Genomic DNA, 26,191 nt, shown 5'->3' on the forward strand with positions numbered 1-26,191 from the left:
TTCAGATTTTAAAATTGAAATCTGAAAGCTTTGAAACATCAATCCGCATAAATGTAATTTAAAAACTACAGTAAGAGGCTTAAATAAAAAGCTGAACTTAACTCAGCCTTAATTAGATTTTTTTTCGGAATTCAGTAGTAAAGTTCAAGTTATTTTGATGAAATCAAAACTGAAATATTCATAACATCTTAAACAATGACCTACGAATAAATATTATTTATTATATTATTTATTATACGAATAAATATTATTTATTCAGTATAACAACGGTTTTATAGTTTTGGGAAGGGATTTTTTGTAACGCCATCTCGTGAAGTATTTCGGTATTACATTAATATAAAATAATTAATAATTGGGAATTTAATTATTTTTATGATCGAACAATCACCAATAGTCGTCGAACAAACGATAATTGATCAAAATGAATTAATCTGAGCGATAAAAATAAAGATATCTAGTAAAGGGAGCCCACTTAACGGGGATCATTTATTTAATTAATTATAAATAAACAAAAAACGAACAAACAATTTTTACATTCGAACATTACCGAACAAACGACGAACAAATAATTAAAAATAAAAAAATTCGAAAAAAAAAGGGGGCCAAATTTACAGAGCCGTTTAATGTGATGATAAGCTATGGAATCATAGAGTTAAATATTAGTTTTTTTCAAGCAAAATTATTGGCAAATGGAAACTTGATGGTTGTCACTCTATTAGGTGTCAATGTCATGTCTCAGCTGATTGAGTCACAAAGTTGAATTGAATTCGGGATTAAATTGTCGTAAAACGTACAATAGTACAGGCTTGGTAGGTTACCAACATTATGTTAACAATTGACAATCAAAACATAACCAAGAAACAAGTATTATATAAAATTGACAAATTCTAATAACTTCAAAATTGACTGGCCGATTTAACAATGTCGTTTCCGAAACTTCTCTTTCTTCGCTCGTTCTTGAATTCTGAAAGACAATTATTGCAATTTCGTAGACACTGCTCACATAATATCATGAACCTTTCGGACCCTGCTATTCAAACATATCTTAAGCATTTGATGGTAGAGCATGAAAACTTGCTAAGTAAAATGAAAAAATCCTCCGAAGAAGCTAGACGCTTACAGGAAATAAAACCAATCGTAAATGTCCTAGAACAAAGGATAGCTTTATATGATAGTATTGAATCACTTAAAGAATTAAATAAAAAAGAAGGTGACGATAGTGAGATAAAAAAGATGATAAAGGAAGAAGCGGCGATATATCTGAAACGTCTAAAGGAAATAGATGACGATTTACAGTTAATTCTTCTCGAACCACCATTAACTGAAGGTGGTGTACTCTTAGAACTAACTGCAGGAGCTGGAGGGCAAGAAGCGATGTTATTTGCAAAAGAACTCTTCAACATGTACCAGTCTTATGCTATCAACAAAGGTTGGGAAGTTGATATAGCATCATTTGACTTAACCGAAATAGGTGGAGTTCGTAAAGGATCAATGTTGATACAAGGTTTTGGTGTACCTGAACTGATGAGGATGGAGGCTGGAGTTCATCGTGTTCAAAGAATTCCTGCTACGGAGAAAGGTGGACGTATACATACTAGTACAGTCACTGTCGCTATTTTACCACAGCCCTCTGAAATAGAACTGAACATCCCTGAACGTGATGTAGTAATAGAGACAAAAAGAGCTAGTGGGGCTGGAGGTCAGCATGTAAACACAACCGATAGTGCTGTAAGGCTAATACATACACCGACGGGAACAACGGTTGAGTGTCAAGAAGGAAGATCACAAATAAAGAACAAACAAATTGCTATGCAGAAACTGAGAACACTTTTATTGGAGAAGCAGATACAAGAACAAGCTTTAAAACTGCAAAGTGAGAGGAAATCGCAGGTTTGTCAAATTTTTATTCTCTTTGTAAGCAAATAAACATATTATGGCCCATCTGATAATATGGTCATCATTACTCATCAACAACCATCCAGGGTCATAGCCAATTTCTGTTTACTACTAAGTACTGTCAAACCTTGCTTAAGTAAGGACGTGTCATAGTATTTGGGAACAAACCCTGGAGGGGAGTTAATTCCAAAGTCTGGAAGAAAATAACGTTTCCAGATTGTATGGAAGAACTCTACTCCTGTAGTTGGGGTGCAATGGTAAATTGGAAATTGAGGGATTATGATAAATAATTCTGCAGAGCAATTCACAACCCACCTCCTGTGTTGGTAATAAACATTATTGTTGGGCAGAAAAATCAGTAAGAAATGAAACTATTTAAAAAAATTGAATTCAACTTTATTTTTATTTTATTTATGTGAATTCGAAAACTATATTTTGTAGATTAATCTGAACATTTAAATTAGGCTTTTGTTGTCTATGCAATAAACAAGGGAACAAGGTTTTGGCCTGTTTGATGTTAAGTTGCCATGAGCTTTTTTTCTGAAACTCATAGACATCACAATTTGAATGCAATCTGACCACCTTGAGACATGATTCAAAGACTTCATTTGCATTGTATTACAACCTTCAAACTAGAATACACAGCTCCTTCACAATCTAAGATTTTAAGCTATTCTTGTATCATTTCAGGTTGGGTCTGGCAACAGAAATGAAAAAATAAGAACATACAACTTCCCTCAAGATAGAGTGACAGAACATCGAGATGGTGGTGGGACATTCCATAATCTCAAAGGTTTTATGGAAGGTGGAGAGCAACTAGAACAGTTACAGGAGTCACTCCTTAAGAAAGAAAGACACAAGCTTTTACTGGAAGAAATTGAAAACATTCTGAATAAACACAGAGGAAAAACCATTGAAAGTAATTAGTTCGTCCTAAAACTACTTCTATGTAACAACAATAAGTATATAGTTAGAAGACTTTCGCTAATATTATTCTATATCAAGGATTTATTGTGAGCAGCATTCTGATAACTAAAAGATTGGAAGTTAATTTATGGAGTAAATGAAATGGTGTAACTGTAAACGGATAAAAGAAGCTCGCTAATGTTGTTTTTGTTTTGTTTAAAAATAAACAATTTGAAATAGAGACAATATTTATTTTGTACCCAACAACAATCATATTTGAATAAAAAGGTTTATTACATTATTAAAATTTATTGAACTAACGTTAAAAATAAAATTTAGGAATTCTGTACTTTAATTCTATTATGGCATAATAACAGAGATCACGATAAAACAAGATATTATTCTCTTCCAACAGGTTCCACCAGTCATTAATTTCAAGGTAAGGTTCAGTTGCTATGGCCCTTGGTAGGTTAAATAAGATTAAAATCTATATAATATATTTATAATAAATTTTAAAAGAGCATAATAAGTATGTAAATAAATTTTATTTTAACTCCATCCAATAAACTTAAAAGGACGGAGTTTACAAAAAAGTAACAGTTCACAGTTTCTTAGTTCATTGATTGTTTTAAAAAGCCATTGTTTTACAAAAGCTACACATTATTTTATACTTCCTTATTTTAGATTAACAATTATAATGAAAATTAAACGGAGAATACTTGTATGTTTGATATGATGATTTTATTGTTTTCTTTATTTAAGTTTTCTAATCGTGGCACCACGGGAGCATAACACTACGATTGAACTTAAAACGTTAAAAACAATTATTGATATGTTACCATGACATGTACATATATTATACATAACAATAATTATTAGGGCTTAAAAAAATAATATGTTTTTTTTTTGATAAATATTTTAGAGATCAATAAAATTTACATCATATGAATTTTATCGACAATTAATATGTTTTATATAGGAAATTATTGGATTTGTCTGCATTATTTATTATTTCCTTATCATTCACATACATTAGATTTTTTTAAATTATGTAAATGTAACTATAATAGGTACTATTATAGGTACATTTTGAGACATTAATTTTAAAATCGCCCTTATTGTGATATTTCTAAACCAACCCCATAGATCTGTAGCGTTGTACATTTAGATGTTTCGAAAGTTACGTATAGTAATCGGCAAACTTCTTGAGCAAATGACCTTGACTGCGCAGAACCGAATTTTAGATCACTTTGGTGGTGAGGGTGAGGCGCGACGGCAGGGGAAATCGTATCGAGCGCGTTATTGGTAGATCAGTCGAACCTTGCGTCCCGCACCGCGCCCTCATTCCGCTTGCTCCCAAAAGTACGCTTGCGTACAGTGGAAAGTCTATCGTTATTAATCGTTAAGTTATTTGTTATAATTGCTTGTGGACTTTGTTGCCATTGCTATTTGATGAGTGTTTGTTGATTTTTTATAAAACATACACTCTGCCGTGACAAACTGGTGTAGTACTTAAAAGAAAGGGTAGAAAATTTGTGTACGACGTATATTGCTTCATTATAAAACAGGGGAAGAATGATATGGAAAAATTAAAACAGACTTCGGAAGCAACAAAAACATCAGTGAGTACTGTTAGGTGCATTATTAACGAAGCTAAAGGCTCTGGCTTGCTCGCCGTGTTTCGGACTCCGGGTAAGAAAAGATCAGGGAAGAAGAAAGTTACCGGAATGGATAGTTTCGTTCAACCTGTAAAAAAAGATGTAATCATAATAACTACGTAACAAGTAGCGAAACTCCGTATCGTAGAAAGGCTTCGAAAACTTTAAAGAAGATATCAATTTTAATGGCTCGGAATGAAGCTTACGACGAATTATGAAAGAGCTAGGCTTCAGATGGAAAAAAAGAACAGAAAATAATCGGAAGCTGGTAAATGAAAAAAGTAACATTAGATTACTACGAATCGAATATCTTCAAAAATAATTAATTATAGACAAAAAAGAAGACCGAATCGACGGAGTTGTAAACTACGCCGATGAGCCCTATGTCGACTCATCACGATGATAGCGACTCGGGTGATGAAAACAGTGATGATGATGATGGTCAAGATTATGATAACGAAAAAAAAATTACAAATACCAGCTTCGCTTCAACTGAACGAAGACCTGGCAACAGCTCTAGTTTTGACTTAATAGAAGGAATATCTATTTTACCCCAAGATTAAATTATTACAATTATTAACCTATATGTTTTGTTGATGTTCTAATAAATATATAAATAAATACATATGTTGATTTTAATAATTTAATAGCATTATGACGCAAAGTAAATAATGTTTTTGCACGTGAGTGTACCATGCGCAAACTTACCCCCACTACGTCAACAAATGCTCAAGAAGTTTGCCGGTTATTATACATATTTAATTATTTATAAATGATGATATGTGACGAAAGTGCTAAATATTATCCAAAAAAAATTAGAGCTCGGAAGGGATCCTCTGCCGCACATGTCGATGTTGCTTTCCTGAAAAGAAACAAAAAACTTTAAGCAATTTCATTCATAGAACAAAATTACCTATCTACCTAATTATTATTTTACCTAGCCTGAATAGTTTTGATATGAAAAGTTACAGCTCTAGAAATGCTCAGTTTAATTTTAATACTGCTTTAATACCTACAATTCTAATTTCGGCTCCTTGCATACTGTGTGCTTAGCGAGAGTTTTTTAACGTTCTCGATAGCGTAAAAGTTAGCTCATATTTGTATGGAATGGGACTGTTTGCCGACGTTTGCCATTAGGGGTGCTGTTCCAACTGCATACAAAATTGGGCTAACTTTTACGCTATCGAGAACGTTAAAAAACTCACACTAAGTAAGCACACAGAAATCTATGCAATACTTTCCAAATTTCAAAAAAAGTTTGCTAGTCCCCGATTTTTTTTATTGCCGTATAGCCAGACGAGCATACCGTCCGTCCACCTGATGGTGAGCAATACCAGGGGCAGAGCCACGCCGCTGCCTACCTGATTAATTAACTGTTGACATACGGACAAATTGCACAACGAGATTTTAGAGTTCCGCTATTTATTTAGCATTAGCTATGTATAAAAAAATGTACGTACTTCTGTGTGGTTCTTGATACACGACGTAGGTTGTTTTCTGTAAAGAGGATGCACATGTTTTAAGCATGGCAACGATTCATTGTATTGGACTTCAGTCGCTTCTATAAAAGACATAGACGCTTCTTCTCTAGGGCAGCTCGCATCGACAACTATCATAAGCATATTCGTATAGTTCACAAGCTGAGCGTAAAACGGCCTTTCGCAGTCTTTAACTGGCTTGTTTAATTTCGCGTCCAAATTGCTGTACTCGAGTTGGTAAAGGAACATTTCTCTATCGCAAGGCGTCGGTCTGGTTCTGTTGATCAACACCAATTTCTCGAAGTCCCTCTCTAAAGTTCGCATATTCGTCGGTTTCGACATGTAAGAGTCGTCATTTTCTTCATCGTTCTCGTAACTCTGATATGCAACTGCGGTCAAAATTGTGATATTACTAAACATAAACAATGCAATGATGAAACATGCATATCGACACTTGAAAGGCAAACGTGACTAAGCGACAATAACTGCTTTGTACATAAATGATAGGCAATAACCATATTCGATGCGCAAAAAAAAAAAATTTTCTACGTCTATTAAAATAATTTCAATCCTACAGCTAGATTCGTTAAAATAATATTTTTCAGGTATTTCAACTTTAAATTAGTCTACTGTAAAGTTCACGCATTGTCGCTTAGTCACGTTTGCCTTTCAAACGTCGAATTATGTATAATACAATACTGTTTACAGTTACATGGTAGATTTGTTTAAAAAAAATGTGACCTCCTTTTGCCCTGTTCATGCACGTGAAGAAATTTAAAAGTTGAGAATATGAATGGTATGGTTTCAAAAAGTATTTTACTAAAAAAGTATAACATGATTAAGCGAGAGTTTTACAGTTCAATCTTATGCTTGAGACCAGTGAAAGCTTAATAAAATACAAAAATCCCATCGATTAAGTTCCCCTGAAATGACAAGGTATTGTTAATTACAGATGTTAAGTTACGAAGTCAGTGAAAGAAGTGTATTAAAAATAGAACGGAAATAATTTTTACAAAATAAATTGTCGTAAATAAACGAGATAACATCTACCCACGCTGATAGGTACAGTAGAACGGTTAGTTAATTAAAAAAATAAAATTACTTTATCCTGTGCATATTTTAGGTATCGGAAAAACAATATCTTTCAGAAACATACTGGTCTTCAGGAAAGCAGTCGCTGAACTAGTGAATCAGTCCTGATTACTGTGACTATCCACTTAACATACTATGTAAAAAATCAAGGAACATCTTCTGGATGTTTTGAATTGTCAACATATCGGCTTAGTTGTGCTTTTGACATTGCTGATATCCGTGAGCATCAATAGCACTCATCTTCAAGTAGGCTGTACCCTCGTCTGCCTTTTAAGACGGTAAAAACTAAGTCTTTTTCCACTTTCAAATAGTATTTATTTGTTATCAAGCTTTATGTTCTTATTATACAGTAAAAGTTAAATTTATTTAATCAGTGGTTTACAAAAATACTCACTAAATAGCTAGATAGCGCACCTTTTAATGCAAAAGTTATGGTCTGTAATCGTAGAATTCGTGGATTGTAATCTCCGAAATAAACATGGTCTGTTGGACCAAAGTTCCATTTATACAAAATGGAATTTTCAGTTCCACGACTTCAATTATTTTTTAACATTTACAAATGCATTTTTATTTTTCGTCAAATATATTCAGAAGAATACGATCATAAATATCAAATTCAATTATGTTTAATATATAATGTTAAGTTTTATTCAGACGTATTGACTACAAAACAACAATTGATTTTCGATATGAAAATCTTTTCCTCAAATTCTTTATGAAAACTAGTGATGCACTATAAGTAATATCGGGTAAATAAAATACCTATATTCCAAACAAAATTAAACTAAAGTGCATTACGAAATGAAGTCACTAAAATTCAGAACTATTATTGTTACTTGTGAAATCTTAAAAGGTATTTAAAGAAAATGATATAGCATCTACATCTATCTATATAAGAAATCGAAATAGTGGAAACAGGCAAAGTAATGTATATTTAATCGTTGTTTCAATGTTGGCCTTATACTTTTATATACCTATACGTTGAAAATATGGAATGGTATTTGTATCTTTTTTCAAACTAAAATTAACCAGGTGAGCTCACGTGAATGTTGACGATGGCTAGATGTTGAATGAGTATTTGAGTCCGTAAAGGCGTGAGATTAAAGTCCTAATTGAATTTCCTTCAAATCAGAACGTACGATGCTTCGCGTAAAATAAGTAGAAAGCCCACTGAGGTTCGCGCGCGATCTTCTCAGTGGCTCGCGATTCCGATCCGGTGGTAGATTCTGCGAAGCGCTGCTCTTGCTAGGGCTGTTAGCAAATTCTCTCAGATTGAGCCCGTGAGCTCACCTACCCGTGAGGGCGTAGCTGGAATAGCCGCATAGGCTACCAACGAATAGGTAGGGAAAAATAATAATAAGTAGAACAGTAATAAATATCCCGTGCCAACTAGAAACATTACCCACCACAAATATTTAGAGCATGAACTAGGATGTTAAAAATTTGTGGTTTACATAAAAAAAACGCTTGAAGTCTGTACCTAAATGACTATATGTAAATTCTACAGTGCTCTATAACTCACCGGTGGGTGTAACATAGTCTGAAAACAAATGGAGTCATTACTACTTTAGTCAAACATCTAAGTCCAATTGTTGACTCCATCAACAAATTTTGACTTCTATATTTTATAGTGATCTAAATAGTTTGTGAAACTAGTGCTCGCTCAGAATCTAACAGAAAGATAAGGCTGCCCAATTGCTCGATACGATAGACCTATTGAGTAACAAACATTAATTGAGAGAACAAAATACTCAATAGTTCAGCAATAATCGATTTTTATAAAAAGAACAATTGTGATCATGCAATTCGCCAATATTTTGACAATTGTGCAGAACACTGTAAAATGATTGCCATACAATGGACAGTATTTATTTCTTAGTAACATTTGTAGTGCACTTTCTCTTTTAAAACCTCTGGGTACATTTAAAGCAGATTGTTGGGATATGCTCTTTGGTAACTAGACACTTACACAATAAATTCACACGTGTACATTCCACATGCGCGACAGTTAGCGTCATATATATTCATTAATATATTTATTGATTTCTATCAATATTGCAACAAAAGCTACTGGAGTAAATAAATCACTTACCATCGTCGAAAGAGTAGCTGGAGGCTTGAGCGAGACTTAAAGCGATCGAATTGTAAAACCATAAAGTTGTAGACACAAACCATGACGTTATGATCTTAAAATTGTGCAACGGCTGCAACATTATAATACTTTGATTGACCATCCATCGAAATAAATCTCGTACAGTAGTTTAGGTATGCAAACACAAAAAAAAATTTGTGAAATTGAAATATGTTCCAGTTTGAAATTAAATTTATGTCAAAACTTTTTTAAGGAATTATTTTAATTTTTTTGTCGCTACAGATATACTAGACTATACAGATAATGAGGGGTGGTCATGTGCGTCAGCAATGTCAGGTGTAAAGCCAAGACAATTCCGTCTGATGAATTTTGAAGTACCCAGATTTTTTTCATGTTTTTAACACAGTCCGATACACGGTGCGTGGACAGTTGGACATAAACAATTCAATGAATGTAATATGTATTAGAATTCATAATTAGATAATATTACAAATACAATCAATGTAAGATCGTTATATTCACCGTCATCAATTTTGAAGCAGGATTCGTGGTTTTCTTTTCTCGGAAGCAGACAGCTTGATAGTCCACAATATGCACGGCTTTGTAAACTTCGTCTTCGACCAGCTTCGTCATTATATCGGGACGAATCTGAAATTTTGCATTATAGAATACAATTTTTTTTTTTTTGCTTAGATGGGTGGACGAGCTCACAGCCCACCTGGTGTTAAGTGGTTACTGGAGCCCATAGACATCTACAACGTAAATGCGCCACCCACCTTGAGGTATAAGTTCTAAGGTCTCAAGTATAGTTACAACGGCTTATATACCGAAACGCATTACTGCTTCACGGCAGAAATAGGCGGAGCGGTGGTACCTACCTACCCGTGCGGACTCACAAGAGGTCCTACCACCAGTAAATTTCAAATGTTATCCAATTCAGAGCTATTGATAAATTTTATTTGAATTGCTAATAAATTGAAAATCTCTTAAACTATTTGGTGATATTTATGTATGCATGCAATAAAATTATACTGGTCATTTTTCACCCACCTTACCCTACTTGACCAAGTTTGAGGAAAATCAGAGTAAGGGATTGATTACAATACTACAAACTACTTCAACGAAAACGTAATTTTTTCACGGTGCATTTCCAGGGATATTTTTGCAACGTACCATTCGGCTCTTGAACTTCCTTCATCGGTGTGTCTTAATCAATAATACATAACATGTCTTCTTCAAAGAACATATTAGAGTGCTTAGTGCGAGTTTTTTAGCGTTCTCGATAGCGTTTTTTTTTTTTTTTTTCCTACCTAAGCTGATAGCCCTAGCGGCTATGTCAGCGTAACCCTAACTTTAGTAGGTGAGCTCACGGGGCTCAAACCTGACGATGTTGCTAACACGAACCCTAGCAAGAGCCGTGCTTCGCAGAATCTACCACCGGATCGGAAACGCGACCCACTGAGAAGATCCGGCGAGAAACTCAGTGGTTCTCTCGATAGCGTAAAAGTTAGTTCATATTTGTATGAAATGGGATCGTTTGCCTACGTTTGCCGCTAGGGGCGCTGTTCCAACTGCATTCAAAATTGGGTTAACTTTTACGCTATCGAGAACGTTAAAAAACTCGCACTAAGCACAAGGGGCTCGGCCGTAGGCAACTTTCCTATGCTTTTGGTATCCATGAGTCCGGCTATCACTCACTTTCATTGCTAAAATACACATCTTAGATATAGTAGAAAATAATGAAAAGCAATATTCAGATTCTAAGTTATATTATAGTTACAGCACATATTTCGTAGCACTCATTGTAAAGCAAAGCAAGGCGGTCGTTGCCTGCTTCATATTAAACAATGTCCTTGAACTAACCGATTTCAATTGTTTCACATTGCGTGCAACCGAAACAATGATGTAGGTATTTTTCTGTGGAGAGTCTTTTACTTATACCATTGAGACATTCCGTAAAAGGTTAAGCTATTTATGAATCGTCTTTTGAATAAACTAATATCAATTTAATACTAGTGGTGGTATGGCGTATTGTAATTTTGATTAATCCGCCATTGGTAAGTTACATCTCTCTACCCATTTTTTTAATTTTTTTTTATTGCCTTTCTAGGCAGACGAGCATACGGCCCACCACGGATGGTGAGTGGTTACCGTCGCCCATGGACTTCAACAATGCCAAGGGCAGAGCCAAGCCGCTGCCTACCGCTTAATATTCTCCACAAGCCTAGTTTGAAGAAGGACATGTCATAGCGCTCGGGAAACACCGTGGAGGGGAGCTCATTCCATAGCCGGATGGTACGTGGCAAAAAAGTTGGTATCATCTCGAACAATTCCTCAGAGCACTCCCCATGGAACATGCGGTACAAAATACAGAGGGAACCGAAGTCCCTCCGCAGATTTCTGTGGCGTGAAGCGCTCATGCGTTCTTGTGTAAAGTGAACACTGGTTAAACTATGAAATTGATACTGACCTCGAATACCGTCCATGAGTTCCTTCGACTTTCTATCTAATAATAATAAATAAATGAAAACGGATACTTTATATTAAAACTGAAAATAAACGAACCCTTCCAAAGAATTGGCCATTTTGTGTAACATCCTCGCTGACGACGATCCAACCGTTGTTATCGACGAGGTAACAGTCCCAGGTGTCCGAGAGACAAGTCACGCATTCCTTGTTGTGCTCACACTAAAGCACGTCCGGTCATTGTATATAAATTATTCTTTAATTTACGAATTTAAATACACAAAATAATACAACAATAATTTATATAGGTCCCTGTATATTAAACTATTTATGGTTAAAAGAAATGAAATTCGGACTGAACTCGTCGTGGCCTAAAGGATAAGACGTCCGGTGCATTCGTATCTAGCGATGCAACGGTGTTCGAATCCCGCAGACGGGTAACAATTTTTCTAATGAAATACGTACTCGACAAATGTTCACGATTGACTTCCACGTTGAAGGATTAACATCGTGTAATAAAAATCAAACCCGCAAAAATTATAATTTGCGTAATTACTAGTGGTAGGACCTCTTATGCGTCCGCACGGGTAGGTACCGCCACCCCGCCTATTTCTGCCGTGAAGCAGTAATGCGTTTCGGTTTGAAAGGGTGGGACAGTCGTTGTAACTATACTGAAACCTTAGAACTTATATCGCAAGATGGGTGGCGCATTTACGTTGTAGATGTCTATGGGCTCCAGTAACCACTTAAAACCAGGTGTGGACTGTGAGCTCGTCCACCCATCTAAGCAATTTTTTTTTTATTTACTCTTTATGGGTAAGTGCTTAAAATTACATCAAAGTATAAAAGTTGGTTGAGTAAGTACTTCATTTGTTTTTTTTATTGTACAATCCTCCCGAAAACTTACCGACGAAGTTATATTCTCAAACCACTCGCTAAGACGTTCGTGCTTGAACTGGAACCCGACTACGGCTGCTGGCGCTTTCTTGTAGCCGTCTCCGTGGAACACCGCATGAGAAGCAGTTACAACAGCATTACTGATATTCAACGGAAACTTATCTGTGTTTATTTCAACGCTGTAAACGTAGCTGAGGGGATCCACGTAATGTTGCTCGACTGCGCGTCGATACCACACTTCATCTATCGAACGGGGCCATTGCTTTCCGAATTCAGCCCTGAAGATATTTAAAGATATAGGTACTAATATTCAAAAAAGTATTAAAAGTAATCTATTGAGGTCTAATTAGAGAGTAGCGAAATTTGTTTTTTCTCCTACCTACGCCGAAAGTTCGGTTTTCCTCCCGCTGTACAGGGAAGAAAGTGTAACTTTTCCTCCCTGGGTACTGACAAGTGCGCATGCGCGTTAGTGTCTACGTCTGCTCTCACGCACATAAAATTTTCCGCCATTGTTGTGCTCGGGTAATATTTGCAATATTGTGTTTAGTGTAAAAGTGAGATAAACAAAAGGCAATAAAATTTAATAGTGAAGTATTAAACAAAGATGAGTTCATCAGACAGTTCTTATTCAATTAGTAGTAGTTTATATAAAAATAAAAAAAACAGTTAGATTGTTTTTTTATGAGAAGGGGGGGCTTCGCCCCCCTAACCCCGGCCAAGGCTTCGGCCCTGGACCCCGGCTCGGTACTCCACGAACTTTCGGCCTGGTAGGAGAAAAAATAGTATGTGCACCGCGGTAAAAAAGTAGGACATTTCCTTCCGCGTGTAAAATTGCGTGGCAAACACGCGGGAGGAAATGTCTTTCTCCCTTGGAGCACAATGTACTGAAATCTGTGACGTAGTGAAGAATCTCTAATTACTCACTACTCTGTGTACAAAGTTGGAACAGCGCCCTTAATTTTGCCGCTAGGGGCACTGTTCCAATTCCATTCAAATTTGCGTTAACTTTTACGCGATCGAGAAGTTAAAAAACTCGTACTAAGCAACTCGAAGTCGAAATAACCGTTGTTGCTGGGTTTCTTGAAACAATAGCTACTAACTAGCATGAAGCTGAACTGAGTCACCTAACGTTATCCTGCTCCCTCGGCGGATGAGTTTGCCATCGGGTCAATCCGCTGTGAGTTGACAGAAATGCCACGATGTATCCAAAACGCTGAATGAACTCAGACCTGTGATCAATTCGTTTGTGATTAGGACTGCGAGCTTCGTGTTTAGTGAAACTCTAAATACATTGTAAACCAATAAAATTGTATACCAAGAATTTCTTGATTTTTACTACTCTAGTGTATAAAAAAGTGTCCATCGACCATCGAAAAGCGATAAGTTAGGGCGACGCTATCAAGAACAGTGTGCTTAGTGCGAGTTTTTAACGTACTCGATAGTGTAAAAGTTAAACCAATTTTGTATGCAGTTGGAACAGCGCCCCTAACGGCAAACGTAGGCAAACGATCCCATTCCATACAAATATGAATTAACTTTTACGCTATCGAGAACGTTAATAAACTCGTACTAAGCACACTGATTTAATTTACAAATTACCGTCGAAAAGTATTAAATTAAGGTTTTCAACTCCGTACACTTCATTCCGTTTACAACTGCTACATTCATAATAATATAATAAATACATGCTACGATAGCGTTATTTTGGTTGGATTTTTAGCTGTGTTTTGTTCTTCAAATCAACTTGTACTCCATATAAGATTGTTCTTTAGTAATGAAAAACATAATTCGACATCAAACATCTGGTCATATACTTAGTCTGGCCATAAATACTGTTACAATTAAAAATAAACAAAATATTACATTTGAATTTGGAATCTGTCATTTTTATATGGTTGCTCATTGAGTTTTCTCATTTTGGCGCCAATACATTGTACAATATTTTGCGATATTAAAATGGAGTGGGGTGATAGAGAACCAAATCCCTGTGATTGCATTACACAAAGTAGGTATGGAGCTAAATGCAATTTTTAAAACTCTCCATACGCTTGGTATTAGTAAAATGTTTGTGTACCGGGCTATTAATAGGTACAATGAGACCTCCTCTGCTTGTGACAGAAGAAGATCTGGCCGTCCACGTAGTGTTCGTACGAAAAAGGTGGTCAAAGCAGTAAGGGAAAGAATTCGAAGAAATCCTGTCGGAAAGCAAAAGATTTTATCTCGGGACATGAAGATAGCACTTAGAACCATGTCGCGTATTTTAAAATATGACTTAGAACTTGCAGCCTATAAGAGACGTACTGGTCATTTCTTAACTGATAATTTAAAAGAGAATAGGGTGGTAAAATCGAAACAACTACTGAAGCGGTACGCAAAGGGAGGTCATAGAAAAATTTTGTTTACGGATGAGATTTTTTTTACAATTGAGCAATATTTTAACAAACAAAATGACCGTATTTATCTCAAAGCTCTAAGGAAGCTTCCCAATTAGTCGACAGAGTGCAACATGCGCACTATCCGACTTCAGTGATGGTTTGGCTGGGTATTAGCTATGAAGGAGTGACTGAGCCATACTTTTGTGAAAAAGGTATCAAAACATCGGCACAAGTGTATCAAGATACCATTCTTGGGAAGGTAGTGAAGCCCCTTAACAACACCATGTTCAATAATCAAGAATGGTCCTTCCAGCAAGACTCGGCGCCAAATCATAAAACTCGGTCTACGCAGTCTTGGTTGGAAACGAACGTTTCGGACTTCATGAGCTGAAGACTGGCCGTCGTCTAGTCCCGATCTTAATCCGCTGGATAATGATTTATGGTCAGTATTACAGAGTACAGCTTGCTCTAAACGCCATGATAATTTGGAGTCCCTAAAACAATCCGTACGATTGGCAGTGAAAATTTTTCCCATGGAAAGAGTGCGTGCTTCTACTGATAACTGGCCTCAACGTTTAAAGGACTGTATTGCAGCCAATGGAGACCATTTCGAATAAGCTTTTTATACTTTAAATTGTTTTATATTTATGTATTAAACTAACACACAGTCAAAGTAATAAATGTTATTTGCAATATATATTTTTTCCTTTGTGTCAGTATTTATGGCAAGACTAGGTAGTCTGCGAAATAAGTTTATCCGTCATGCGTTTCGTAAACTGTAGCTAAAACACTACAGTTTCTCATACTCACAACTACAATTCCGTTAATCGCTTCATGTACTTACAACGTACAAACCTTTCCGAGGCTGCATTGTTTAGTTACACAATCAAAGGATATTTATTATCAACTATGAAAAAACTTGCTATTACATATAACTAATAGTTCTCTCGTATATTTAGTTGTCTAAAATATAGTGTTATATTCTATATACCAGATTTCTTTTTAATTTTTAAGTTTCATTCCTATAAAATTTTACTTTTAAATACTATTAAAGAATATTTGACATTAAAATCGGGTCCGAGAAATTACTTTTTTTCGTTCATGCAACAAGTACATTTGTAAAGTAATTTGTAATCTAAAGGTACTTTACCTCGGCAATAGTCCAATCACTTTTGTCAATGGGCTATCCAGGTGACAATCACAAAATCATACATATTTGAAAATAAATTAATGTGCGTGAGAAATGCTACTAATATTTTCTATTATGCTAAAAAAAAGCAATCGTTTCGAAATCATAAAATACTTTTATATTACGGAGCCGCTCCGAAAACCGAAAGGGTATTTGAGTCGTCTATTATCAAAGGTGGCAATCTGTGCATTTGGACAAAAAAATGTTATTGATATATCAATACAGATTGATTTGAATATAATCGTCTCCTTCAAAGAATACGGTTCAAAACCTGCATTAAATAAAGGTTAATACTTAACCTGTTATTTATCTAAGATGTCGTTCAGAATAGTTTTGTAACTGCCAATGGAATACAAAGTCAATAATTCATTTTTCTGATTTACCAATAATTGTCCAAAAGTCACATTGCCGCCTTTGATAATAGTCGACTCATTTATACACACATAAACTAACACAAAATAAACATTTTCATTTGCTTGGTTTAGTTTATGAAAATGCTTATCGTGTCAGTAATTTGGTTGACCAGTGCACCAAAAAGATCTGATATAAAAATCTAAATGTTCTGTGTGTCCCAGTAAATAATAATTATTATTCTAATTTCAATTTTTTTGAAAGTGCCCCGTAAATCCCACAATTGGGAGTCAACAATTCACTCTTGACATCGATCCTTATCCGATTAATGCAATATAGCAATTTATTTCGAAAATTAAAATTTACTGCAAGCGTGATTCGATAGTATGGCAAAATATAAATAAACTCTGTTTACATACAAGTAGTGTTATATACTTACGCTTTTTCATCGGAAGCCGAATCCAAAATACTCTTATTGAACCATGCTGTGTTTCTGGCATCATATACCAGAGCCTGCATCAAGCCGTGGTCACCTGTATCGTAAAATAGGACTTTTTAATGATTCAATACATTTTATCTAGGTCAGTTAAAATCTAACTCCTGTTCAATTGTGTAGTTTAATGTTTTAGAAATAATTTTCATTGCAAAAAAACGCTACGTTGTAACTATAGCTCGAATAAAATATCTCAATTAAGATACGATAAAGATAAATAATACGGTAACGATCAACGTAAAATTTAGGTAGGTAGATTTCATTTCCTTCCTAAATTCATATACTCCTGTCTCTAATTCCCGTAGTGAGTGATTCTTATTGTATTACGATTCAGCTCTTTTTCTGCCGCGGTGGATTCGTTGGTTCCGATTCGAAAGGTGGGACGAGCTTTTATTACAAAAGGCTAAGTCTTTCATCTCATTCGATTAAAATAGCTCTGTCTACTTAACACTATCAGTAAAATAGTCGAAAATAGACTTTGTACTTACAGTAATATTCATTTCTGGGAGTGCTGTTTGTAACTTTGTTCCGATCTTTAGTTTCCGGTGTTCCTGAAAAATAATTTGTAATCTCTTATAACCACAATTGCGGGGTATTTTCATATGTCGAACAACTTAATGAGCTTATTTGTCAATAGGGTTTGCATACTACGTTTCTGACGCAGAGACGTTAGCTGATGCTAAAAAGTGCAGCTTTACTTTATCATGTAAGTTCGATCAAAAAAGTTATGCAATCCGATTTCAAAAACAGGCAGGGTGGAACAACCCTTACACAATACAATTGAGACTTCGATGTCAGGTCTAAGTAGGTGGCGGTATTGGCATTTATTTATTTATTGCTTAGATGGGTGGACGAGCTCACAGCCCACCTGGTGGTAAGTGGTTACTGGAGCCCATAGACATCCACAACGTAAATGCGCCACCCACCTTGAGATATAAGTTCTAAGGTCTCAAGTATAGTTACAACGGCTGACCCACCCTTCAAACCGAAACGCATTACTGCTTCATGGCAGAAATAGGCAGGGTGGTGGTACCCACCCGCGCGGACTCACAAGAGGTCCTACCACCAGTAAATATTTAATTATATACTATAAGTCCATTGGCTCAGTTAGTCTAGCACTAGATGGGCCATGAGTTCGTTTATGAGTAGATGAGTACTCAATTTAAGAACACTAAACTATCAAGTGATTGCAGCTGTTTCAATTCTAGTAAACATTACCATTGTTATGTCGTTCGTGGCCTTGTTTGTTCTTGTGGTGTTCCGGGGGTCTAGGTTTCGCCGGCCATCTCCACCCTGGCTTCGCAACGCGCTCCAAAAAGTAAAGCAACTCTTCTTCGGGCGATGAAAAAGTACGCTCGTAGTGACGACAGTACAACCTCAAAGTTAAATGCGTAAATTGAATTATTATTATTTCTGCCGTGAAGCAGTAATGTGTTTCGGTTTAAAGGGTGGGGCAGCCGTTGTAACTATACTTGAGACCTTAGAACTTATATCTCAGTCTATGGGCTCAGTAACCACTTAACACCAGGTGGGTTGTGAGCTCGTTCACACACCTAAGCAATTAAAAAAAAAAAGAATTGTGCCGTTCATATACAATAAATAAATCGAAATTTAAAGGTACACTTAATGCATTTAAAAACAATCATAACTTTTGTTAAGGTACAGTTATTTATGGCAAATTGGCAACAAAATGTTTGTCCGTTACGTGACGGAGAAGATACCCGATCTATTTAGTCGTATTCCTGGATTAAAATCCTGAAGGCAGGTACCAATTTTCCTAAGTAAAAAAGTACGTGACTTTTATCCCAAAAAATAAAACAACATCACAAAATTCAAAGCCATCACACGTTGTATCAATGTCATCTGTTATGTCGGACAATAGTTTTTGCTAAACATATATTTAATATCAAGTAGGTCTTAAATAGTGGCAGCTTGGAAAAGCCAACGGTCACTAGCAAGGTAGACGGAAGAAGACCACGAGGTAGAGGCCCGACACGTTGGACTGACCAGGTCCGCACTACCCTCGACACCACAGTTCACGATGCTCTACACTCGGCGGCAGATAGGAGCAAATGGCGTGGAATGATCCGGAATAAGCTCTTGTTACGAGGAAGTGGTCACGACCCTCAGTATTGAGGAAACCGAAGCGAGAAGATGAAGAAGAAGGCCTTAAGTTTATTTGTCAAACTTAGCAAAAATCACGGGACGTCGACTCATGAACATAGACACTATACGCTAATTTTTGCCTACCTAATCTCTGATAGCCTAAATGAAATAAACAATAAATAGCTATTGATCAAAGATATCAACTCAATGGAAGGGCTTCTCTTTGTAATAGTAAAAACCGAAGAAGTTAGCGTCGTTTGAACTCGCAACATTTTTAAAATACTCTGACGAGGCAGGTTAAGCTCAAGTTCTTACCAATCAGGGTGGACGCTCCATTTATCAGATAAATACTGCCGGGCCGATATGTTCTTGGATGTGAGCGATAAGCGGTGAATATCATCCGTCGGGGGAGGTGTGATACGATGACGTCCGTAGTTCTCGGGGATCGTAACTACCAAAGTAAACGGTGAGTCACTGATGCCCGTCCAGAAGTAATGCTTCTTAGCTCGCGATACTCTTTTCTGGAAATCAAAATTAATATTGAAGTCATATTATTATATATAAAGTACAGTTTTTCAAAATTTACATGTCTTTTTTACATATAATTGAGCAGATAAGCTCGCTAAGGGTTTAGTAATTACTGAACCGCTTTGGTACCACAACGTGCCACCGACCATTCTTAAGATAAGAGATTTAAGTTTCATGTTTAAAAAACTGGAATGGGGAGTATCAAGTTTTGGTACAAGTAAATACGATATTTATTTAGATATTTCTAGATTGTTAATGTGTCCTCGGGCTAAGTCACGCAAATTGATATAATTATATACGCTTTTTATTAAATTAAACTTCTCTAAAATCTATTATTAAGTAGATATGTGAGTCGTCTATTATCAAAGGTGGCAATCTGTGCATTTGGACAAATTTTTTTTATTGATATGTCAATACAGATTGATTTGAATATAATCGTCTCCTTCAAAGAATACGGTTCAAAACCTGCATTAAATAAAGGTTAATAGTTAACCTGTTATTTATCTAAGATGTCGTTCAGAAGAGTTTTGTGACTGCCGATGGAATACAAAGTCAATAATTCGTTTTTCTGATTTACCAATCATTGTCCAAAAGTCAGATTGCCGCCTTTGATAATAGTCGACTCATGTATATCATTTAGTACTTGATCTATAAATTCGAGGTTTACTTGGAAAACAGTAATGTTTCAGATAATCACGCTTTTGAACATGCTTATTTCGTAAGTTTTTGAGGTTTTTCTCGATGTACAATAAAACATGAGAAATTTTCACATTGTACGCTGTTCTTTGTATAATTTTCGAATAGTTTTCCATCTGAATGATCAACCTACCATGTCATCCAAGTGATATTTGACGTTCATCACTTTATTGCCTGTCTTTTGATCGATGATTTCTTTACGGAGCTGAAACAAACAATATCCAAAAATGTAAAATAAATATAAAATATATTTGTGTTAGCGCTGAATGTTACTCGATGAACAGAATAGAGTATTAAGCGGTAGGCAGCGGCTTGGCTCTGCCCCTGACATTTCTGAAGTCCATGGGCGACAGTAACCACTCACCATCAGATGGGCCGTATGCCGTCTGCCAACAAAGGCAATAAAAAAATAAAAAAAGAATTTGTACCGCAGTTAGCTCCTTGCTGAAGTTCCTAGGTCCTCGGTCATCATCAAACAACTCAACTTCAATCATATCCACACTGTTGTAGCTCGGCTTTAGGATTTGTTGAAACTGCAAACATTAAATTGTACATAATAGTAATGGTGTGTCATTCCTGTCACTATCATTCCACCTTGAGACATAGGATTGGAGTCTTAGTTTTCTTTACTACAATGTTTTTTCTACGATCAAGCCGAAATGTTTGATTGCTTCGCATCATTACCTTTTTTGACATATTTTTATTAGTATTACCTTTGCTAATAGCTAATCAGTATCAAAAATAATGGTACAGGTAATCAATACTGTCTATCTATTTATCTGGGTAATGCTATGGTAACAGAATCTTTTAACGTAACTTTTACTAAGCTTAAGTTGTCCGATTAACTTGAAATGTCCCACCTATCAAGGACTGATGACAATATAATAATTTTATTCGTAATCATCATCAGCCCAGAGACGTCAACATACGGACCGTCATAGGCCTCCCCCAAGGATCGACATGAACCCTTCTGCGCACCCCGCATCCAGCGGATTCCCACGATCTTCAATATGTCATCCAGTCCTCCTTGTGATTCTTACTTTGTGATTGTGTGATTCTTTACGCTTAATATCCTGACAAGAACCGTCAAAGTAAAAAAGTTATAATTGAATTTTTTAATTTGCCTTACTCCAATAGCAGTTATTTTTTATTTTTAACTTATATTTATTTATATAGTGTACAGGTCGTATTGGAATCCTTCTCGGTAGGTTGGGTGATAAAAAACTGATGATTATATTATTCACGTAATGTCTCACAGTTCAAAGTAACTGTCAGCTGTCTTTGTGTTCACGAAATACGAACTTATGAAACTGCGTACACAAATAACTTGGCTCAGTTTAGTAAATGATGACTTTAGTTAATAGTTTATTACCGTTTTGACTTCGGAAACTATCTTTACACTTGGTAGTACATAATTTTTTACCGCTTGCAACTTTTGCTTAAAATATTAACCGTGGATTAAAACTGTTTGTCGGCAAGTCATTTGAAATTAAAACACTTACCACAGGTCGCAAGTCAGGATGTAACAAAATGTATCCGTTGTTGGTCACTATAAAGGCATACCCGTTGACTCCAATCTAAAAATTATTTATTTCTATTTATTCCCAAAACCATAAATAGATCGATATACATATATAAGTTTAAGTTTTGTTGCATTTTAACTTTATTCATGATTTTTTATTATTGCTTAAATGGGTGGACGAGCTCACAGCCCACCTGGTATTTAGTGCTTACTGAAGCCCATAGACATCTACAACGTAAATGCGCCACCCATCTTGAGATATAAGTTTTAAGGTCTCAGTATAATAACAACGGCTGCCCCATCCTTCAAACCGAAACGCATTACTGCTTCACGGCAGAAATAGGCAGGGTGATGGTACCTTCCCGTGCGGACTCACAAGAGGTCCTACCACCAGTAATTGCGCAAATTATAATTGGTTTGATTTTTATTACGTGATGTTATTCCTTCACCGTCAATCGTGAGCATTTGTCAAATACGTATTTCATTAGAAAAATTGGTACCCGCCTGCGGGATTCGAACACTCTTGCATCGCTAGATACGAATGCACCGGATGTCACGACGACTTCAAAACTCATATATTTTCTTTTCGTTAAATAATAAGGTATCAATTTTATTATTGATTTTTTGATTCTAGGTAATAAAGTATTTCCTAATAGGGTTTGAAACCGATGGAACCGATGCTTTATATTAGTTACGTCCATACTGAATTATAATAAAATTTGTATTAAGCCGATACAAGAATTGGTGATGAGAAAATTTTAACATCCATCTTTATGACTTTCTATGATTTGAATTTCAATTGTTTTCAGATTCATTATTTAAGTTTAACACGGAAACCTCAAAAAATATAGTAGTTTTGGAATCCGAGTTCGGGTGTGATTCTAACGCAGCTGAAACGGCTTGCAATATTAACGATACGTTTGGAGAGGATCCGGCTAACGCACTATGGCTTTTTCTGGTTTTTAATTGCTTTTGTACTGGAAATTTTGTACACTTTGTAAGCTTTGTTTCAAATTTAAGCTCACCAGTTTTTACTTTAGCTTAACTGTAATAAAATAAGAAAAATGGGCATAACATGATTACCTGCCATACACGAAAGATTTTCTCATAATTTTCGAGTTCAATTTGAAACGATTACATATTAATTTCAAGAATAGTACTTTGTAAACTCTCTTACCTTATAAGGTGTCATTAGAGCTTGTATTTCTGATAAGGGAACGTCCGTGCCAGCTACTCCCAATAATTTAGCAATACGCATCTATAAAATTAGAGAACTCACATATAAAAACAAAAAAAATATATAATTAGGTTCATTAATTTCAGAGCTGGTAATTTTTTTTTCTACGTTTATTAAAATAATTTTTAAAAATATTTCTAAAGTCTACTCCATATAATCTCGTAAGACTACTTTAAATATATTTTCATGACAGTAAAAATTTTTTTCGTGTCAATGTAGGTGTCAATATATAAAAATCCACTAGCTACGCAAACGATTGGCTGTATTGCCATTTGTTTACTACGAATATTTAAATAAATTGAATCAATTTTATTCTGAAATCTTCTAGCAATCTTACGTTTAGCATCTAAGCCCCGTTAGTAAGTTCTAAATTTATATAGAACCGTTTTATAGGTATGTCGTTATTATCAAAAGTTGTTACAGGTTCTAGCAAAACTACGTGGATATTGTTTATAATGATTTTTAAAATACAATACATACTACGCTTTATTTTTTTTTATTCTAGAAAACCCACTACATTATAATTATTAGAATACCCTTTGTAATTCCTGTTTATATCTGCCAACATTGCGATTATTAAAATAGGTTAAGTCACAACGTAAAAAAATATTGCGCCAAGAATTTCGGTATGGGTTTAAAATAAGTATGCGTAGCTGATGTTCTAGTTTTATCTAAGACCGGAATCTTATGAGTAATAGTATTGTTGAGTGCATCCATCATCGCTCACACGTCATCAGCATTCGTCTTAAAGATCAGTAGGTATTGTGTGAACATCGCCTACCTCTTTCGGTCCATTCTCCTCTACGGACTGCGATTTGTTGTGGACGTATGAATGCAATAAAATATAATAACATATAGATAAATGTTCTGTAATAACCTCCACTAACATCGGTCCTTGCTCAAAGATAAAAGTTAACTAAAATTGTCAGTAAGAACATTAAAAGTTTTGTCATTCTTTAAGAAGATAGTTTAAATTGAATAGATTACAAAAGCCCCAAACGTGTCAAATGTCGGGCTGTTCGATATTTTAAATTAAAATATTTACATTACTTATAAATTTAAAGGTCGATTATTTAAAATGTCTCTACGAAGACATCGCTACATTCAGGCAAAAACTGTAATGTTTTATCGAATAGTGTGTGTAGTGACCATAACTCTTGCATATAAAATTTGTTTGATATTTATTGATAGAAAAGTTGATCAAAACACCCTAGTGGTCTACGCCTACGAGCTATTAATAAACTACGACACTACGACAAGCCACAAAGGTCGAACAACATATTTGGCCGGTTCGGCGCCCATGTTCGCACCCTCGACGCTTTCGTCATCTATCCAGGGCAGATGCATCACTAACGGGGCCAAATAACATTATACCGTTACTGAAATCCAAAATACTAAATCATAAAAACTTTCTTGTATCTTGCAAAAACTTTACATTAAATCATCAAAGTCTAAGTGTTAATAGTACCTCTTTGGTAACCGATACCCAGTAAGCTTCATTTATCAGTACATTCTCTGTGATGTTCTGAGGGGAAATCATCAAACAAAACGGAGTTATTAGTAGAAATTAAGGAAATGAAATGCGTTTTCATTCAATATCTCAGAGTTTGAAAGAGCTTACGATCCAATTGGTATGAATAGTAAAAACAATCTGTAAACATATTAAAAGGAACAGGACCCTAATTTCGTACATGCATTAATAAGACTGATTTTAGAATTTGGATGGGAGGAAAAAACTATAAGTAAACGAGACGAGAACTTTAACTATCAAAGAGAATTATTTCACAGTTCATTTATAAACGTTAAGTAAGAGATATAGAGATGTGAATAATGCACCGAAATTACAATCACCTCATTATGGCGAAGATCGTAGACCGGCATAGAAACTGAAGTCATCAACTGATACTGGGAGTTTCCTAGTTCACTGTACTGCCCCTGTTTCATCTAGACGAAGGCATATGTTAATATGTATCATAAGTCCTTAGGCCATTTCAGTGGTAATTGAAATGCATGTGTTGGCAGAAGAGCCTACAGCTTAGTACCTGTGTGATTCTCCAACGGCGATCCTGTTCTTTCTCAGAGTTGAAGAGTACCTTGTCCCTTCGCTGACTCAAGAAACGCTCCTTCTGTTCGGCTCTTTCGCGTTGCTCCCACAGATAATCAGCCACTTTAGGATCCTGTTGAAACGATTTGTCACAAAATAAACCATGCTAAATCGCCGACAGAACAATAATGGCTATGTAACTACATATTCATAAATTGCTTTAGAAAGAAGTTCATTAAAATACTGCAGAAAATTCCATAATCTGCAATAAACTGTTGCAGGAATGTTTCAACTCATCTGACCGTAGGTTTTTGTTTAATAATACCATGTCCGACTACTTATTATAAAATACATGATTGCGACTCTAATCATCAGTCTATTAAATCTAGTGTTGAATGTTTTAATCTTATTCCCTTATGCTTATTGTATAATCCTAGATCCTTAATACACCTTATTTCCTAGATCACTTTTCCCCTAATCCTGAACTTTCGACCAGCTGACATGATAAACGATAAGACGCGATTTTTTAAGACTGCTTAAGCCAAATCGAACTAGTTGTTCTCAAATAATGCGATTACCGAAGAACAGCATCTCATTTTTATTGAAACATTTAAGAATGATAAATATCGCATATATACAGTGTAGCTTTGTTAAAATTTTGACTGCTACTGTTTTCGATATTCATAAATAGTAATGATGTCGGTTTTTGGCAAATCATTTTTATACGATTAACAATGAAGACTCACGGTAACATTTGCATATACAGGAGTCCAAACTACAGGATGTTTTTCTCTTTGCAACACAAGGGGCCGCGCCAAAACATTAACGTGCTCCAAGACCCGCTCCCTTACTTCTGCTAAAGTACTGAGATGAACGTAGAATCCTCGATTTGCACAAGCCATCCATTTCACTTCCCTGACATCAGCAACCTGTACAATCTTCAAGCTATAGTATTCGATTGTAATTGTAATGCAAAAAAAATCTAATGTGGCAATGAATCTGCAAAAAATTTAAATGGAATTTACATAATCAATAAAATTCTATATCTATATTAAATCAGACTACAAAATGTTGAAATTGGAAGTTGATTAATCGAGAATGAGGTATTAACAATGTCCGTGTACATTAATCTGTATGAAGTTTAACGAATAAATACATAAAACGA

The 26,191-nt window shown here is 35.4% G+C and overlaps 2 protein-coding genes across 9 annotated transcripts in view; one reads left to right on the forward strand and one right to left on the reverse strand.

Moving 5' to 3' along the window:
* Positions 1 to 754: 754 nt before the first annotated feature.
* On the forward strand, positions 755 to 2,831 carry LOC732994 (mitochondrial translational release factor 1). The gene is given in 2 exon segments (NM_001046990.2): positions 755 to 1,890; positions 2,587 to 2,831. Coding segments are annotated over 2 exon segments (1,206 nt in total). The 5' UTR covers positions 755 to 921; the 3' UTR covers positions 2,824 to 2,831.
* Positions 2,832 to 3,032: 201 nt separating this feature from the next.
* The window catches only part of LOC101746672 (voltage-dependent calcium channel subunit alpha-2/delta-3), a 28,743-nt gene continuing 5,584 nt past the window's right edge, over positions 3,033 to 26,191 (reverse strand). For 2 of the 8 annotated variants that reach the window (XM_038010953.2, XM_062668771.1), the window contains exons 8-27: positions 25,773 to 25,955; positions 25,025 to 25,159; positions 24,834 to 24,926; positions 23,764 to 23,790; positions 22,923 to 23,003; positions 21,726 to 21,800; positions 20,652 to 20,756; positions 20,357 to 20,428; positions 19,315 to 19,520; positions 18,112 to 18,269; positions 17,382 to 17,444; positions 16,840 to 16,933; positions 13,610 to 13,714; positions 12,496 to 12,763; positions 11,688 to 11,810; positions 9,645 to 9,770; positions 9,123 to 9,234; positions 8,553 to 8,570; positions 5,921 to 6,327; positions 3,033 to 5,322 (exon numbers count right to left, since the gene is read on the reverse strand). In XM_038010953.2, coding sequence (XP_037866881.2) covers positions 5,227 to 5,322; positions 5,921 to 6,327; positions 8,553 to 8,570; positions 9,123 to 9,234; positions 9,645 to 9,770; positions 11,688 to 11,810; positions 12,496 to 12,763; positions 13,610 to 13,714; positions 16,840 to 16,933; positions 17,382 to 17,444; positions 18,112 to 18,269; positions 19,315 to 19,520; positions 20,357 to 20,428; positions 20,652 to 20,756; positions 21,726 to 21,800; positions 22,923 to 23,003; positions 23,764 to 23,790; positions 24,834 to 24,926; positions 25,025 to 25,159; positions 25,773 to 25,955 — 2,547 coding nt within the window. In that variant the 3' untranslated portion in view covers positions 3,033 to 5,226. Of the gene's footprint in view, positions 5,323 to 5,920; positions 6,328 to 8,552; positions 8,571 to 9,122; positions 9,235 to 9,644; positions 9,771 to 11,687; positions 11,811 to 12,495; positions 12,764 to 13,609; positions 13,715 to 16,839; positions 16,934 to 17,381; positions 17,445 to 18,111; positions 18,270 to 19,314; positions 19,521 to 20,356; positions 20,429 to 20,651; positions 20,757 to 21,725; positions 21,801 to 22,922; positions 23,004 to 23,763; positions 23,791 to 24,833; positions 24,927 to 25,024; positions 25,160 to 25,772; positions 25,956 to 26,191 lie in introns of those variants that run through there. The other 6 variants (XM_038010954.2, XM_012693807.4, XR_009973241.1 and 3 more) reach the window with 5 other exon arrangements.

The sequence above is a fragment of the Bombyx mori genome, chromosome 5, assembly GCF_030269925.1.
Source record: "Bombyx mori chromosome 5, ASM3026992v2".
Classification (NCBI taxonomy): domain Eukaryota; kingdom Metazoa; phylum Arthropoda; class Insecta; order Lepidoptera; family Bombycidae; genus Bombyx; species Bombyx mori.